The 17,020-nt window shown below is 61.9% G+C and overlaps 1 protein-coding gene across 7 annotated transcripts in view; it reads left to right on the top strand.

The window, feature by feature from the left end:
* The window catches only part of Adarb1 (adenosine deaminase RNA specific B1), a 117,752-nt gene that overhangs the window by 65,775 nt on the left and 34,957 nt on the right, over window positions 1-17,020 (top strand). For 5 of the 7 annotated variants that reach the window (XM_076867699.1, XM_077110371.1, XM_076867696.1 and 2 more), the window contains 6 exons: window positions 3,925-3,999; window positions 8,414-9,345; window positions 12,166-12,280; window positions 13,625-13,793; window positions 14,259-14,458; window positions 15,482-15,650. In XM_076867699.1, the coding sequence (XP_076723814.1) occupies window positions 3,972-3,999; window positions 8,414-9,345; window positions 12,166-12,280; window positions 13,625-13,793; window positions 14,259-14,458; window positions 15,482-15,650 (1,613 nt within the window). In that variant the 5' untranslated portion in view covers window positions 3,925-3,971. The remainder of the gene's footprint in view (window positions 1-3,924; window positions 4,000-8,413; window positions 9,346-12,165; window positions 12,281-13,624; window positions 13,794-14,258; window positions 14,459-15,481; window positions 15,651-17,020) is intronic. The other 2 variants (XM_076867697.1, XM_076867694.1) reach the window with 2 other exon arrangements.

Here is a 17,020-nt window from a genome sequence, read left to right as displayed (position 1 = left end):
CCCCGTGTCTGTATCAGCACTGCTGCTGTCCCAGTGGGCCCCAGCCAGGGTCCCCAAGAACCCAGGCCTCCTGCACACCCCCTCCAGCTCCTTGAACTCCCCCCATGCGGTGGCCATGGGTGGCTGGTCCGCCACCGAGCCTGGGGCCCGAGGTAGGGAAGCACACTGAGCTCGGAGTGTGCCAGTCTCTTCTGAGTTTCCTTGTTTGTCCATGTCCTTAGCAGCTGCTGGTGTCGGCCCCGTCACCTGAGCCCTGACCCCTCTGTGCTCTGCCCTTGGTGCACCTTCCTGCTCCGCCCTGGCTCCCCGGGTCGGTACCTCACAGTGTGCCGGGTGCTGCGCTCACCTCGCGTCCCGTTCTGCTCCGACTGGGAGTCGCGTCCACGAGAGGCTGTGCACACCCTGCACGCACATTCTACCTGCGCCGTCTGCAGCTTGGGCAGGCGATCGCCAGGGCCAACTGGGCCGTGTGCCTGGGCATCTGTGGAGTGCTCCAGTCGAGCGTTTGGAGACCCTCCACGGGGTCTCCACGTGGACAGCACTGAGAGAAGAACAGGAACCCGGACGATGTGGTTCCCTGGGCAGGCGTGGCCAGTGCTGGTGGCAGGCTTTGCCTTCGCCGGACGCCCCCATGGGACTCTGTGCTCACAGACGCTGTGGAGCAGCTGGCGCTCTTCCTGGTTTTCTTTTCTACACTGAACAGCGGTTCTGGCCCTCCACCTGTAGGTTTGGAGTGAGAATCACACAGACGAGCCCATGTGCGGTCCTCTCTGTGAATTTGCATTTTACAGCTATTTAAACGAGACCCCTGAGGGCTGTACAGAAAATGTGAAACTGACTCACCACCGCCTTCCACGAGGGAAGAAGTGTGGGGATCGTGGTCATTTAATCAGGCGCCACTCGTCTCAAGTTCTTTTAAAAATCTATGAGTTTTGGTGGCTCCAGGGTAGCCTTTCCCATGAGCATGGTGGAGGGTGTTCCAGGCCCGAGGCACCCTTAGCCCCAGTGAGCACCCACAGCGTTTTTTCTCTGCCAAGGGACACCCCAGCTCCCCTCTGCAGGTGAGAGTTGGAGCAGGAGGTGGCTGTGCATAGCTATTGTTCTGCAGGTGCAAAGGACAGTGGAGCGTGGTCCCCGCTGGCCTGGAGAAGAGGGCGTTGCCTGCCCAGCTGGGGCTGGGAGGGGGAGCTCTCCACCAGCCTCAGGCTCCGGCTTCCTGCCAACACGAGGTGCCTCTGCGTTGCACTTTGGCCTGGGACTTGCACAGCACATGTGGCCTTTTGGGGCCCCACCACGGTCCCTTCCTTGGGTTCAGACTCTTCTGGTTATTTGGACTTTCTTTATTCACGTGAACATGAAAACCTGCTGCGGAGGTCCAGTGCCACTGGGCCCGAGGGAAGGGACAGCAGGCTCAGGCCTCCTGAAGCCCTTGGCCTCCCGCCGTGGGCGGACCTCCCCTGCCCCAGGTGCATCCCATCCTGAATACAGCTGGAAGTGGAGCGTTCTTTCACCACCTTCTGCCTCTGGGCTCTGGGTGGGGCTTTGACCCTGCGCTCCTCTGGAGGCCCTTCAGGACTCAGCGTGGCTGGGCCAGGCGGGCTCTGCTCTGGGCCCTGACCTTCTGCCAGTGCTGCCATCTGCAGGTGCGGGACCAGAGGTCCCAGCCTCTCCGCCTGCAGGCCTGCTGTGTGGCCACCTTCCACCGAGACACTGTCCCTGGTCCTTTTTAGGACTGAGGTGTGAGAATAGGAGACAAGGCGTGCGTAAGGGCCAGGAGACCTGCACTGGCCACCCTTCCTGCCGGGACCTGCCCGTCCTTACCCCCAGGGTCTTTCTTCCTGCCTGAGGGCGGGGCCTTCCCACTGCCCATGTTGATCGACCCACCGTAGTGAGCCTCTGTTTCTGAGTGAGTGTTGCTTTGCGGTTCTGAGGGTGCCTGCCGCGAGGTTTAGGCGTCTGCCGAGTCCCACCTGAGACCCGCCTGTCCCAGGTGCAGCTGGTGTCACCACAGAACCGCTGCCGTGCTTGGTCACTCTCCCTGCTTTGCCTGTGAGGGGAGGGGCGCTGCCTTCTGTGGTGCTGAGCCCCGCTGGCCCTGTGACTCCTCCTGCTGCCCCTTTCAGAGTTCCAGGGGCAGCACAGGTGGCCTGTCCCCTCCAGGTGGGGTTGGGAATGGGAGGGCACTGGCCTGTTGCCGCCCACAGGACAGAAGCAGTCCTACTGCCAGTCCGACCCCCAGCAGGCCCTGGGTCCTCTTTCCGCCTGGGGCCGGGTTTGGGGGGCTGGAGCAGAGGATCCCGTCTGGGCTGTCCTCTCGGGGCCTGCCCTTTCCTGGTCCTTTGGTCAGGGAGCTGAGGTGCGTGGGCTCCTGTGTGAGTCTGTGCTGTTGGTGCTCCGGTTTCTAGTGCTCCAGCTCCTCGCCGGGATGGCAAGGTGGGGACTCTGGCTGCTCCCCATGTGCCCTGCTTGGCTGCCTCCTCTCTGCCTTTCGGTGACCTTGTGTCTGTTCTAAACCCAGGGCAGGCTCTTGGTGGGCATGGTGGAGGGAGGGGCACGTCTGCTCCCTCTTCCTGTGGGGCAGCCCTCTGCCTTGCACAGCATTTCAGCAGGCAGGAGGGGCTATGGACTGGCTCCTTTGCTGCCCGAGGTCAAGCAGGGTGCCCAGGGTGCCTGGTGCTGCCCTTGACCTGCAGCTGCGCCAGGCCATGGCTCTGTTCTACTGGCCCGCGCCGACCTCTCGCCCAGCTTGGCTGGGCCCTGGGTCACATCCCATCTCTCCCAGCTGCCCTCCCAGCCGAGAAGCCCCAAAGCCCCTTGCTCAGGTCACCAGTCCTTCCCGCCACACTTCTGGCCTCCCGTCTGAGACTGCGCTGAGGCACGCGTGTGGAATTTCCATCATGGAGACATCGAGACTAGATGCAGCCGTGTGCTGCTGAGTCCCCGGGGCTGCGTCCACCTGGCTTGGTTCTCTGGGGTCCGGCGCCCTCTGCCTGGGGCGCTCCGTGTCTTGAGGTGGTGATGATACAAGACCGTGCCTCCAGACCCTGCAGAGAGCGCTGCAGCACAGGCGTCCTCAGAGACCGGGTAGCTGCACAGCATGTTCACCAGGATGCAGTGAGATTCAGGATACTCACAGGTGGCCGTTGCCCAAGGACCCGCATCCTACATACAGGACACATGATACCCCCACGCCTTGGCCCACAAGCCACCATGCTCTGAAGCAATGAATATGCCTTCTTATATTTAAAGTATGCACTTTGTTTGCACAAAAGCAACATCGCTACAGAATCTCAAGTCCTGTCCTGGGTGCAGTGTGATGAGGTTCTTTGTCACCAACTGTCAGCACAGTCATGAAGGTTGTCAGAGATGCTGGGCGGAGACTGTGCAGAGTGGCTAGGGACCGGGCAGCCACAGCACCTGTTCCTCAGCGAGTCCTGGGTCTCTCCTGGGAATCCAGCCGTGGTCACCTGAGGCTGGTTGGTTACTTGGATCCTTGCGGGTCTGTCCAGCTGCTTCATAGTGCAATACTGGGTGAAGCTTGGCCGGTGGATCTCAAAATGTGGTGTGTTTCATTCCAAGCCTCACATCGACCCAGGGTGAAAACTGGACAGTCACTGGTGGGGGAACTCATGGAGTTGTGTGGTCAGCAGTTGTGGTCACTGGGCTTCGCCCCAGGGCGGGTTACCCCTCGGTTCCCAGCTTTTCACGCCCTGCACTGCCCAAGTGGAGTGAGAGGTCCTGGCCCTGGCCGTGACCCCTGTCCCCCTCCGCTGTCCCTCTCAGGGGTCCCAGCTGGGGCCCTTGGTGCTCTGGTGCTGCGAGGAGATGCTGGAGCCCCGGGCAGGCCTGTGCCAGGGCGGAGCCATGACCCTGCCTCCACTCCGTGACGATCACACTAAGCCTTATTTTCTTGCTGTCTTTCAGACAGAAACAGTCTCCGCCAGTCAAGAAGCTCTCAAAGGCACTTTGCCATGGATCTAGAAGATGAAGAGAACATGAGTAAGACCTGGGCCCGCTGCGCAGTGCCCGGCAGATAGCTTCCCGTCCGACTCGGGGTCTGCCCACCTGATTGGCACGACCACTCGGGCACACCGATGTGGGTCTTGGCAGTGGCGCGCTCTTCCGTATCTCTGTGGTGTCCATGGGGGTCTTTCCCTCCAGTACCCTGGGCAGGTTTCACTCCTTTCTCTCACTAGCTGCCATTTTGGGGGAATGTGCCTCCAGGTGTGCAGCCCGTAAGCCTGCACGGCTTGTGAGGGTGTGCCACAGCGTGGTCCTGGCAGTTGCGCTCAGCGTTCACCTGGGCACTCAGAGATGTCCCCTGGACTGACCTGGGTGCCTGGCTGCTGGGCATGCGGGGGCATGGTCAGCTCCTGCCTCTGGGAGGGTCTCACCATCTCCAGGCCCCAGTGACCTCCCGGGGTCTGGGAACTGGGGGCCAGCACTTCTAGACCTTTCCTTTGCACACCGTTCTTTGGGAGATTCTCGAGCCACCAGCCCCTCAGGCTCCTTCTGTCACCCACTGTCACAGGTGTGGAGAGTGCTGCTCCGTCCAGGGCTGAAGGCAGGTGCGTGTGCAGGACGTCAGGGGACGAGGTCGTGCTTCTAGCTGACAGACGTAGGTGCCCACAGACGTACGGGCGCAGCTGACAGACCTAGGTGCCCACAGACGAACGTGCCCACAGACGAACAGGCCGGCTGACAGACCTAGGTGCCCATAGACGTACAGGCCTGGCTGACAGACCTAGGTGCCCACAGACGTACGGGCGCAGCTGACAGACCTAGGTGCCCACAGACGTACAGGCCTGGCTGACAGACCTAGGTGCCCACAGACGTATGGGTGCAGCTGACAGACCTAGGTGCCCACAGACGTACAGGCCTGGCTGACAGACGTATGTGCCCGGCTGACAGATGTACATGCCCACAGACAAACGTGCCTGGCTGACAGACGTAGGTGCCCACAGACATACGGGCCTGGCTGACAGACGTACAGGCCTGGCTGACAGACCTAGGTGCCCACAGACAGATGGGCCTGGCTGACAGATGTAGGTGCCCACAGACATACAGGCCTGGCTGACAGACGTAGGTGCCCACAGACATACGGGCCCGGCTGACAGACATACGTGCCCACAGACGTACAGGCCCGGCTGACAGACCTAGGTGCCCATAGACGTATGTGCCCGGCTGACAGACGTAGGTGCCCACAGATGAATGGGCCCGGCTGACAGACGTAGGTGCCCACAGATGAACGGGCCCGGCTGACAGACCTAGGTGCCCACAGACGAATGGGCCCGGCTGACAGACATAGGTGCCCACAGACGTACAGGCCTGGCTGACAGACCTAGGTGCCCACAGACGAATGTGCCCGGCTGACAGACCTAGGTGCCCATAGACGTACAGGCCCGGCTGACAGACATAGGTGCCCACAGACATACGGGCCCGGCTGACAGACATACGTGCCCACAGACGTACAGGCCCGGCTGACAGACCTAGGTGCCCACAGACGTATGTGCCCGGCTGACAGACCTAGGTGCCCACAGACGTATGTGCCCGGCTGACAGACCTAGGTGCCCACAGACGTATGTGCCCGGCTGTCAGACGGATGTGCCCGGCTGACAGACCTACGTGCTAAGCTGACAGACGAACGTGCCCAGCTGACAGATGTACATGCCCACAGATGTACAGGCCCGGCTGACAGACATACGTGTCCACAGACGTACGTGCCCAGCTGTCAGACCTAGGTTCCCACAGACGGACGTGCCTGGCTGACGTACGTACATGCATGGCTGACAGAGGGATGTGCCCAGCTGACGGGCCTACATGTTCGGCTGATGGACATACTGCCCAGCTGAGAGACGTACCTGCCCAGCTGATAGATGGATGTACCTGCCCAGCTGACAGATGGACGTGCCCGGCTGACTGACTGAGTTCTTGGCTGATGGACGTGCGTGCCCAGCTGACAGACATACGCGCCTGGCCCATGGACGTGCCTGCCGGCTGACCTGTGTTCGTGCTTGGGTGCTTCCGTCTCAAGGAGTGCCTGCAGCCTCGTGTGCCGGTCCCCTTTTGAGCAGTGGTGACGTCCACTAGCACCTGCTCTCTGCACCTCCTGAGAGTCCACACCAAACCAGCAGAGGCCGTGGCCCTGCTCTTGCTGGCCACCCGAGTCCACAGCCCTCAGAAGCTCCTGTGCCCCTGCTGCCCTGCGCGGGGACTGTTGGTCTCTCCTGCCTTGAGGGTGGGGGCTGTGGTGTGTCTCAGGTCACTGTCCTGCTCAGTCTTGCCGTGAGAGCTCTTCAGAACCCAGCACAGGGTTCCGCTGCCAGTTCCTCTGCCAGTTCCAGTTTTGCCACAGTTTTTGAGAGTGAGTGTGGCCTCATTTCAGAAGGCACCTAGCCATGTGTTGGGGTGACTCCTGAGGGATGCCTGCGGGTCCCCAGGCCACCGCCATCCACACAGGAGCCTGTGGCAGTCCCCTGGTGAGAACCCTCCGGAACCATTTTCCTGAGCAGATGAGCTGGGGCCCAAGCTAAGCGGAGCGCCCTGGCTCCACGTCCGTCATCCTGAAGGGCAGCAGCTGGGGGGGCGGGCAGGCGTCTGTCGCGGAGGCACCCTGATCTTTCGCAGGTCGCACTCCCTCCTGTGCCTGGGGATCCTGGTAGAAGGCAGCCAGCTCCCCAGCCTCTGCCATGGAGGAGCCCTGGAGTGGGCGGGTCCAGGCGGGAGCTGCTTTCCTGTGGAGGCAGCTGTTGGGGGGCGACTGGCCACCGGCTGTGGGTCTACAGAGGCGTCTGGCGTCCTGCGGGGTCTCCCTGCTGATGTCCTGTGCAGCAGCGGAGGCCTGTGCACAGCTGGCCGTGCCGTCCTTCTGCCCTTACTGACCTCTGATTCGTCTCGGCTCTGCTCTTTTAACCTTTTCTTCCTTTGAGTTCCGAAAGGAGTAACCTACCGGCCTTTTGCTGGAGGATGTTATAAATGGAAATTTAGTGTCCATTCCGGCAGCTTTGTGGACTGGAGGAGTGGTGTGTGTGTCACTTGGTCGTGGAGGGAAGCCCAGGTCTAAGCCAGGGTCCTGGCTGTCACGCAGCTCTGCGCAGCGGCCTCTGGCGTCAGGGTCCTCAGTGTGCCAGTAGCAGGAGCACCTGCCCGGCCTCACAGGGAGTGGCCGCCCAAGTCCACCCTGGCCACTGCTCCAGTTCCAGGAGTGTCCTGGGATCGAGTGGGTCCCAAGGCCCCCAGAGCGAGTGGGGGCTTCGCACAGGGCCCTGTGGCACTGGCCAGAGAGCCGCTCTGCCTCTCTGTCCGACTTAACAGGAGAGTGAGTGCTCATTCCCCTTTAAAGTCAGAGTCATGTCCTCTTGCCTCAGAGTCCAGAATTCTGAAGTTTATGAAGAATCTTTAAAGGGCAGATACGTAGGTCATTCTGCAGGCCTGTCAGAGAGCTGTGTTTGAAACATGAAACTGCCAGACTTAGTTCTGAGCCTGTTCACAGCAATCTTGTATTTTGTGCTTGTATTTTTTTTCCTATCATGGAAAATATTAAGATTTCTGAGGTAAAGATCCCTGCATATAATGACAAATTTCAAATGAATACCAGAAATAAAGTCGTATCCTTCAAAAATAATCTCTAAAAAGTCATAGTACTTTATATAATCATGTGAACAGTTTTTTTGAATCATAAACTGAATGAAATGGTCACATATATTGGTTGACTATTTTTAAACTGAAAAACTAATTGATTTGTGAATGTGTTTTAAAGTGCTGCTTCCTTTTGTGAGAGATGCCGCAGTTTAAAACTCAGGGCATCGTGGGGTGGGTGCCCTGGGGCAAGAGGGCTCCCTGGGTGGATGGGCATCTGTCTGTCCCGACACGCTGCCATTTCACAGACCGATTAATGGGGACTTTGGGGGATTAACTTACTGTCTAATATTTAGAAAAGATCGAGTAAAGTATTTCTGGATGATTCAGAATATTCTCAGTAGAAAAACTTCTAAAATTCTTTACCCTTTGCCAGGCAGGGTGGACAGGCTTGGACCCAGCAGCTCTGGGGGCTGAGGCCGGACTGCAGGCTGAAGACCAGCCTCAGCAACTTAGCCAGACCCTGTCTCAGAGAAAACAAAAAGGGCTGAAAGGTAGCCTGTGGCTGAGCGCCCCCCGCTCAACCCCCAGAACCACTTCTTCCACTTCCCCTTTAGGCAGAAGCCACAGGGGAGCTAGGTGGCCACTTAGCCACTGTTGGGCGCAGTGTCCAGGCTGGCAGTTCTCTGGTGGAAGGGCCTGCTCGGGCTTGCAGGGAGGGGCAGGGCACACACACACCACTCACCGTTGCAAAGAGGCCAAGGAATCTGTAAATTTTGCATTTACAAGGTCCTGCAACGAAGGCGTTGCAAGTTACTCTTTCTGGGCACCACAGGTTCCAGCAGCACTGACATCAAGGAGAACCGTAGTCTGGACATCGTGTCCCCCAAGGACGGCAGTGCCCCTGGGCCTGGTGAGGGCCTGCAGCTCCCTGGTGGGGGCAGCAGTGGCACTGGCCGGAAGCGGCCCCTGGAGGAGGGCAGCAATGGCCACTCCAGGTACCGCCTGAAGAAGCGGAGGAAAGCGCCAGGGCCCGTGCTGCCCAAGAATGCACTGATGCAGCTGAACGAGATCAAGCCCGGCCTGCAGTACACGCTGCTCTCCCAGACGGGGCCCGTGCACGCCCCGCTCTTCGTCATGTCCGTGGAGGTTAACGGGCAGGTCTTCGAGGGCTCCGGCCCCACAAAGAAGAAGGCAAAGCTGCATGCTGCGGAGAAGGCCCTGAGGTCCTTCGTCCAGTTCCCCAATGCCTCCGAGGCCCACCTGGCTATGGGTAGGACCCTGTCCGTGCACACAGACTTCACATCTGACCAGGCCGACTTCCCCGACACGCTCTTCAATGGCTTCGAGACCCCCGACCGGGTGGAGTCCTTCTGCATGGGCTCCAATGGGGATGAGTCCCTCAGCTCCAGCGGGGACCTCAGCCTGTCAGCCTCACCTGTGCCCGCCAGCCTTGCCCAGCCCCCTCTGCCGGGCCCACCACCCTTCCCGCCGCCCAGTGGGAAGAATCCTGTGATGATCCTGAACGAGCTGCGTCCAGGGCTGAAGTATGACTTCCTCTCCGAGAGCGGGGAGAGCCATGCCAAGAGCTTCGTCATGTCCGTGGTGGTGGACGGCCAGTTCTTCGAGGGGTCGGGCAGGAACAAGAAGCTGGCCAAGGCTCGGGCTGCACAATCGGCCCTGGCCACCATCTTCAACCTGCACCTGGACCAGACGCCGTCACGCCAGCCCGTGCCCAGCGAGGGGCTGCAGCTGCACCTGCCACAGGTAAGCAGGCGCGTGGAGAGCAGCCCACGCCTGGCCACACTGCGCAGCGTGGGCTCGGCCTCAGCAGGAGGTGGGCTGGTAAGTCTGGCAGGGCAGCTCTCCTGGATGTCATGGCTGGGTCGGGGAGAGGCCGTGGTCCCCAGGGCACGCTGGGGCTGTCAAGGGCAGTGCAGGGACTCCCAAGACCCCGTCCCCAGGGCAGAGTCTCAGTCACGACCTGTGGTCCCCACAGCAAGCCCTGTCAGGATGGGGAGAGCCCAACACTGGACATGGCCCTTCAGTGAATGCTCACTCACCTCCCCAGGGGAGACTGCACCAGGTCAGGGCTGTGGCTGGACCACTAGGAAGGCAGGAGACCCAGGCTGCATTCACCAGGCAGCAGCCTAGCGGGGCAGAGAAGGTGCTGGCGGCAATGGGGACCACATGCCAGAGGGACATCCACAAGGACTCCAGGGCCTACCAGTTGCCCAGGAGTCTCTGCACCCGAGTGCCCTGCGTGGCATCTGTGTGAGGCTCCTTCCTGCTTGCCTGGACATGGGCAGCCTCTGAGGTTGTCCCCTACCCTGATAAAATCGAGGTGAAGAGAGGGAGCTGCAGGTGGCTCTGGTGGCATCCGAGAGGGAGGGAGTGGGCCTTTGGCTCTGGAGGCCCGGCTGCTCCGGTCTTGCTTCTGTCCTTGGAGCTGAGTCCCGCTGGTCTGTGGTGAGGACTGCATTCCACTCCTGTGCTGCTTCCTCTTGCCGTGCCGGTGCACCCCAGACCAGGACCAGGCAGGCTTACATCCTCCTGGGACCAATACGGGGTTTCTGTTGACCTCTGCAGCTGGAGTCTGGGACCAGGAGTTCTGCTGCAGAGGAGGAACTGGTTCTCTTCTGCCTCTAGCAACTGAATGCCGCGTCGGCATGAAGGGACAGCTGATGCCGCTGGGAACCAGTGCTTGCTTCCCGCGTTTGCCCTGGCCAGTATCGCTCCCCGAGTTGCTGGTCCGGCTGCCGCTGTGCAGACTGGCAGCAGCAGTTGCCCAGGGAGGCCTCACCCTGGTCCCGTGGCTTGCTTGGGCTTCTCCACTGGTGCAGAAGTCTGCCGTGCCCATCGTCCCCGTCCATGGTGCTCTCCAGCCCTGCTGCTCAGCTGCTGTGGGTCTTTACCCAGGCCCCGAGGGGACAAGGGCAGCGCAGGGAAGCAGACGGAAGTGTGCCCAGGGTACATGGCCTGGCCGTGCCTCAGCCACCTCAGTGAGGAGAGGACCGAGTGTCCAGCTTGGGAGGGCTTCTAGTGGGGCCCGCTGTGGGGCGGGCACGGCTGGCAGGCCCCGGCTTGCTTCTGGCCCTCGGTAGTCCAGAACCTCGGGTGGGAGCTCTGTCCTCCCAGCCCCTCCTGTGTCCCCTCCTGTGTCCGCTCAGCCCTCCACAGTGTCTCCTGAAGCCCTCGGGGCTCAGGTGGGGTCCTTGTTGCTCAAAGGACCGGGGTGGGCCTTCCTAGGACTGGTCCTGCTGGGCTTGTTGCTGGGCTCTGCGGTTTTCTGCCTGGAAGTTTCAGAGCACCTGTTTTGGAGTGGACAGGAGTCTTTGCTGTTTTCCTGGGGTAACTGGAAGGCCTCAGGCCCAGCCTCCTGGTTCAGGACTGCCTCCCCATATTCCTGGCACAGGGGCTCAGGGAGTTCAGTGGTGCTGGCCACGTAAGGTCTGCCGGGGTTTCATCCAGCTCAGGGCTGGGGCAGGCTGTGGAGGCTCCCGGGCTGCTGTGTGGCTACTGGGACGCGTGGCTGGCCTGGCTGGCAGAGCCTGCTACCTCCACATCACAGCCACCTGGACTTAGAGGGGGCTGCTTCGGCACCACAGGGCGGAAGGCCAGCCACCCCTCGTGGTTCTAGCTCTCCGCTCCCTGGGCACTGGGTACTGGGCTGCTCCCAGGCAACAGCAGCTGGTTTCCTGGCTGATTCCCACCTGCTGCCCGGGGTGTGAGTGCCCTGCATGGCCTTCTTTGCTGGCCCCTCTCTGCCCTCAGACCTGTGCTGCTGATGTCCCCAGGGCCGAGGGGGCGTTGGGGGTCCAGCTGCACCATACCTGCCCTGTCCTGTGCCCTGGATGCCCTGGTATCTGCTGTGCCGGGACGGGGACAGTCCTGCCCAAGGAGGTTGGCCTGGGAGCAGTGGCATTGCCGTGCGCTGGAAGCGCTTCCCGAGGGTTGGGGACAGGGCTTGCCAGGGCCACTGGGCTGTGCAGACAGGTGGGTCGGTGGCATCTGGCAGACTTGGCTTGACACCCCAGACTCTGTCACTGGCTCCAAGATAGACCTAAAGCCGAGAAGCCCACCTCTGAGGCCTGACAGAGGCACTGGCCTCGAGCAGGGCACCCTGTGGCCAGGCGTCCCCACTGCCGCGTTGGCACCTCCCCCTCCAGGCGTACCCTCAGTGCAGCTCGCGCTCACATGCGGCCGTGCGCAGAGCTTCTCTGGCCTGAGCACCTCCAGGTGCCCTTTGTCACGAGGAGGGCCAAGGGGGAGCCTGTTCCCTCCCTGAAAGTGCTGTGGCCACAGCAGGGTGGCTGAGGGTCAGCAGGCAGGGCAGCAGATCCAGGGCCTGGGTTTCCCCAGGTGAGGGGGCTGGGGGCCTGGAGGACCCCCAGCTGAGTCCCGCATGACATTTTGGCCCCTGTTTCGAGGGATGTTTTGGAGGAAACCACACATTTGTCACCTTTACCCAGTGGTCCCTGTGGTGGCCCTGGTCTGCAGGCGTCCCTGTGTGAGGGGCCGCGTGTGTTGGCATGGAGAGGCGCTGGCTCCCAGGTGTACGAGGCTGACCTCAGGTCCTCCCCCCAGGTGCTGGCAGACGCCGTCTCGCGCCTGGTCCTGGGTAAGTTCAGTGACCTGACGGACGACTTCTCCTCTCCTCACGCGCGCAGGAAGGTGCTGGCCGGAGTCGTCATGACCACAGGTAGCCGTGTCCACCTGCCTCCCTCCTGTCCCCTCCTGTGGACGGCCTCTGGCCTCTGCCTGTCCTGAGGCAGCCGACGGGGAGCCTGTGCCTTGGAGCAGGACTTGGTGCTGCGTCGCTGGCGCCAGGCTGCCAGGCCGAGGGCTGCCGAGGAGGGCTCCACCAGGGGCAGGACGGCTGGGGAGTGCAGGTCAGGGGGCGGGGGGAAGCGCTGGTAATTCCTCAGGTTCTTTCAGAAGTTTCCAGGAGTGAAAGAAGCTGGGGATCCTTCCTGGGAACTCTGAGGAAAAGCCAGTGCCTGGCCCCTGGGTGGGGTGGGGCCCAGGAGAGGACCCTATTTCCTGGGGGCTCTACTCCCAGCATGGGTCACCCAGCATGGACTCTCCAGTGCAGGCAGAGGCCAGCAGGGAGGGAGGTGGGGAGGGTGACACCTGCCAGCCAGGGAGAAAGCTGGTTCCCTGTGCAGGGGACCCTGGCCCCTCTCCCAAGGTGGCCACCTCTTCAGGTGGTAGGGGGACATGAGTCTGGCGCTCAGTCTGGTGCCCGGGAGCCGTGGCTGCTGTGGTCATGCTGTGCTGCTGGCCGCGGCCTGCCCACTACAAGGCTCCTCTCAGGTGAGCCCCAGTGTCTGGCGCCTGGGCCTGCCGGTCTTAGGGTGCCTCATTGGGGTGAGGCCAGCTGCTCCTTCCCTCAGGTGCCCAGTCACCGGGGAAGAGGTGGCACCACATGCTGAATCTTCCCGTGATCGTTGGCTCAAAGCCAGAAGTGCATCTGAAGCCAGGGGCAGCAGCACTGGCCTGGCATTGCCGGGAGTCAGCCTGCTGAGGATGGTCTGCCTGGGCGCCGACCCTGGCACCTCTCACCCCTGGCCACACCACTCAGGTCACTGTGTCTCTTCTGGCACAGGGAGTGGGACCCAGGGCCTCTGGGCATAGGCAAGTGCTAGGCTGCACCCTGAGCCCCACCCAGCTCACATCAGTCTCGGGCCTGAGGCCTGTCCCGCAAGGCTGTCCCAGGCGGCCCCTCGCCAGTGTGGTTGACGTGACGGCCTCTCGACGTGAGGGGCCTCGGCACCTTCGAGCCCCTGCTGCGCCTCTTGGGTGATTTGGTTCTGGCTTTGCCCTCACTCCCCAGGCTGGCCAGTCTCTTCACAGTGCCGCGTTCCTGGGCAGTCGGGGGGGCAGTGCACCTGCCCTGCTGCATGAGGGCCCTGTGCTCAGGGACGGGCTGGGCAGGTGTGAGCGCAGGCGGGCAGGCAGCGGCAGGCAGCGGGGCGGCTCGTCATCTGTGACCTGGAGGGCCTGGGCACCTCCCGCGTGGCTGCAGCCCTCTCCTGCCCTCCAGGCACAGACGTGAAGGACGCCAGGGTGATCAGTGTGTCCACGGGGACCAAGTGCATCAATGGGGAGTACATGAGCGACCGCGGCTTGGCGCTGAACGATTGCCACGCGGAGATCATCGCCCGCCGCTCCCTGCTCAGGTTCCTCTACGCGCAGCTGGAGCTCTACCTGAAGTGAGTGCGGAGCCCCTGACGCGGTGCAGACCCTGGAACAGCACGTGGGCGTGATCCCGCTGCTGCCCTGCTCTGCCCGCGCTCAGTCCCAAGAGCCACCGAGTTAGGAACACATGCGCAGGCACAGAGGCAGGCACATGCCCTGTGGACGTGGCGGGCTGTGATCCCCAGGCCCGCGAAGGCCGTGTGGTCCCGCTCCGTGCAATGTGGACGTGAGGACCCTCCCACACGGCAGGGCCCCAGCCTGGCCTGACCTTCCTTCGCCAGGCTACGCGCTGTGTCTTGCTGTTTGAAAACACGTATGGGGGCAGGAGTCGCTCTTGCTCAGTGACCTGGCCCTCCCCGAGGTGGCCTTTGGTCCCGCCAAGCCGGCCTGCCTGTGGGAAGCACCCTGAAAACCCTGCCTCTCAACACAAGCAGCTCAGGTCACCTCTGCCCCTGTTCCTGTGTTTGTTGGTTTTGCAGTAGCAAAGAGGACCAGAAGAGCTCCATCTTCCAGAAGTCGGAGCGAGGAGGGTTCCGGCTGAAGGACACCGTGCAGTTCCACCTGTACATCAGCACCTCTCCCTGCGGAGATGCCCGGATATTCTCGCCCCACGAGCCGGTGCTCGAAGGTGTGAGGCTGGACCAGCAGTCAGCAGGTCCTCAAGGAAACTTACCCCGTAGTGAGGGCAGGCGCAGCACGCGGTGTCCTGGGTGTGGGTCCCCTGGGAGATGCCGTCACAGCATGGGCTCCTTCTTCCCAAGTAGCCGTTCAACTAGAAAATGCTAATGAATGAAAAATGCCAATTCTAAAGCAAGAAGGGAAAATGCAACTTCTGATTAACTGAGTGCTGAGAACAGGGTGAAGGTGTCAGTCCAAAGTCGTGCCCACACCACTCCCCAGTGTCTGAATCGGGTGCCTGGTGCTTGTGTGTGTGGTGACTGACTCCCTGACGCGCTCCCTGACTAACGTGTGACCCAAGCACAGAGCTGCTACTTCAGGAGCGGTGGACACTGGTGCCAAGTGGGCCGCCGTCACCGCCAGCCAGTGCCCTGGTTGTGGCAGTTTGTATCCATGTCCTTCTCCCAAGGCTGGGCGTGTTTGTCCACACTGCGGGTTTGGTTATATCATCTTCCTTGATTATAAAGCCAATGTAGTCCCCCAGCGAGTGGCTGCTATTAAAATATGAGAAAGACGGGCTAGGGCTGGGGCTCAGGGGTAGAGTACTCGCCTGGCACATGTGTGGTGCTGGGTTCGGTCCTCAGCACCACATATAAATGAAGTAAAGATATTAAAAAAATATATGAGAAAGAAAGTGAAAACCACTCAGTGGATGCCCCAGGGCTAATGGTGGCTGTGCCCGGCTTCCCAGACGTGTGCCGGGGACGTGTGCCGGCACACCTTACAGAAAGCTCTTTGATATACAAGGGGTAAGCTACTGCAAATGCCCCTGGCCGAGTCAGCAGCCCTGGGGCGTCCTCCTCTTCTCTCCCACCATTATCTTGATGGAAATTGTCTCAGTGGGAATGGAAGGCTCCTTGCCGGCCCCACGGAGGCCCCTTCTTGAGTCCTTTCTGTAAACCTGAGCTGCATGCGTGTCCTGTGTAGGTGGCATGAGCGTGCTGCATGTGTGTAGGTACTTCAGACCTGGACGTGCCACGGCCTGGTGCTCCACCCTGACCTTTGAACTTGCTTTCTCTCTCAGAACCCTCAGATCGACATCCAAACCGCAAAGCGAGGGGACAGCTGCGGACAAAAATTGAGTCTGGCGAGGGGACGATCCCAGTGCGGTCAAACGCCAGCATCCAGACGTGGGATGGGGTGCTGCAGGGGGAGAGGCTGCTGACCATGTCCTGCAGCGACAAGATAGCACGGTAAGGCTGCCAGGGCTGCAGGCCACCTGCCGCACACGCCAGGCCTTCCCGCCCACCACCTTCCTGGGTCCCCTGTGGGTGCTCCCAGGCCCTCTGGAGGACTGCAGCTTTCCAGGGCCAGCTGGAGGGACAGGGCTGCCTCAGCCGGGATGCTCTGCCCCTCCCGCCTCACACTGGATGCCCAGGCAGAGGCTGTGTTGAGTGCACTGCAGGTGACACCTTGAACCGCCCTCTCCCGAGGGAGGCACGGGACCTCAGCGCAGGGGGACAGCCCTGGTGCTTGGACCCCTCACTGGACCTGAGGGTGGCTGACATCCACACACCGGCCACAGGCAGCGTTCTGAGCCCAGAGCCCCCAGCCTAGAGCTGGCCGCCCTAGTGGATGGACCGGGAGCCACCTGGTCTCTTAGCTGCGTGCAGGTCATCTGTGGCGCCAAGGCTCAGTGCCCGTCCCGAAGCTCTCAGAGCCCACATGCGATTAGGGCGCACACGGGCACCCGGGTGATGAGCCTGTAGTGCCCGGTTCTGGGAGGGGCAGGCCACACAGCAGCTGGGCAGCCTGTCTTCACGCTGACCCACGGGAGGACCACACACTCCTCGTCTGTGATGTTCTTGAATGGGGCGGGGATCCCCAAGTTCCTGGGGCTGGGTTAGTCCTACACTGGGTCTGTCCTGCCGGAGTGTGGCGGGTGGAGTCTGTCGTCTGCAGTGCCTGGGCCAGTGTGTGGCGGGTGTCAGATGATGGGATGTGGAACATCTGCAGACTTCACAGTGCAAGATCCCTAACCTGAAAACCTGGTGTCAGGGAGAAAAGACCTGTCCCCCCTGAACCCCCGGCTCAGCCTTACCCAGCGCAGCCTCAGCTGCCTGCCTGCACATGGTCATGGGTGTGCCCGTCTGCCTGGAATGCAGAGGTGGAGCAGCTGAGCTCTGCTCCTCACCTGCCAGTCACTGCCCACAGTCACCCCCAGGTGCTCCAGGGGGACATGTGGGTGGGACACGTGGGTGTCCTTCCACTGCTCCACCTACAGACCTTACTATCCCTACACCTGGCCCATCCTGGTCCCCCCGACGCCCACCCCATCACGGACCCCCCGACGCCCACCCCGTCGCGGACCCCCCCCCGACGCCCACCCCGTCGCGGACCCCCCCCCGACGCCCACCCCGTCGCGGACCCCCCCCCGACGCCCACCCCGTCGCGGACCCCCCCGACGCCCACCCCGTCGCGGACACCCCGACGCCCACCCCGTCGCGGACACCCCGACGCCCACCCCGTCGCGGACCCCCCCGGACGGCCACCCCGTCGCGGACCCCCCCGGACGGCCACCCCGTCGCGGACCCCCCCGGACGGCCACCCCGTCGCGGACCCC

Source organism: Callospermophilus lateralis, chromosome 10 (assembly GCF_048772815.1).
Source record: "Callospermophilus lateralis isolate mCalLat2 chromosome 10, mCalLat2.hap1, whole genome shotgun sequence".
In the NCBI taxonomy this organism is placed as follows: Eukaryota; Metazoa; Chordata; class Mammalia; order Rodentia; family Sciuridae; genus Callospermophilus; species Callospermophilus lateralis.
This window is presented reverse-complemented; position numbering and strand designations above follow the sequence as displayed.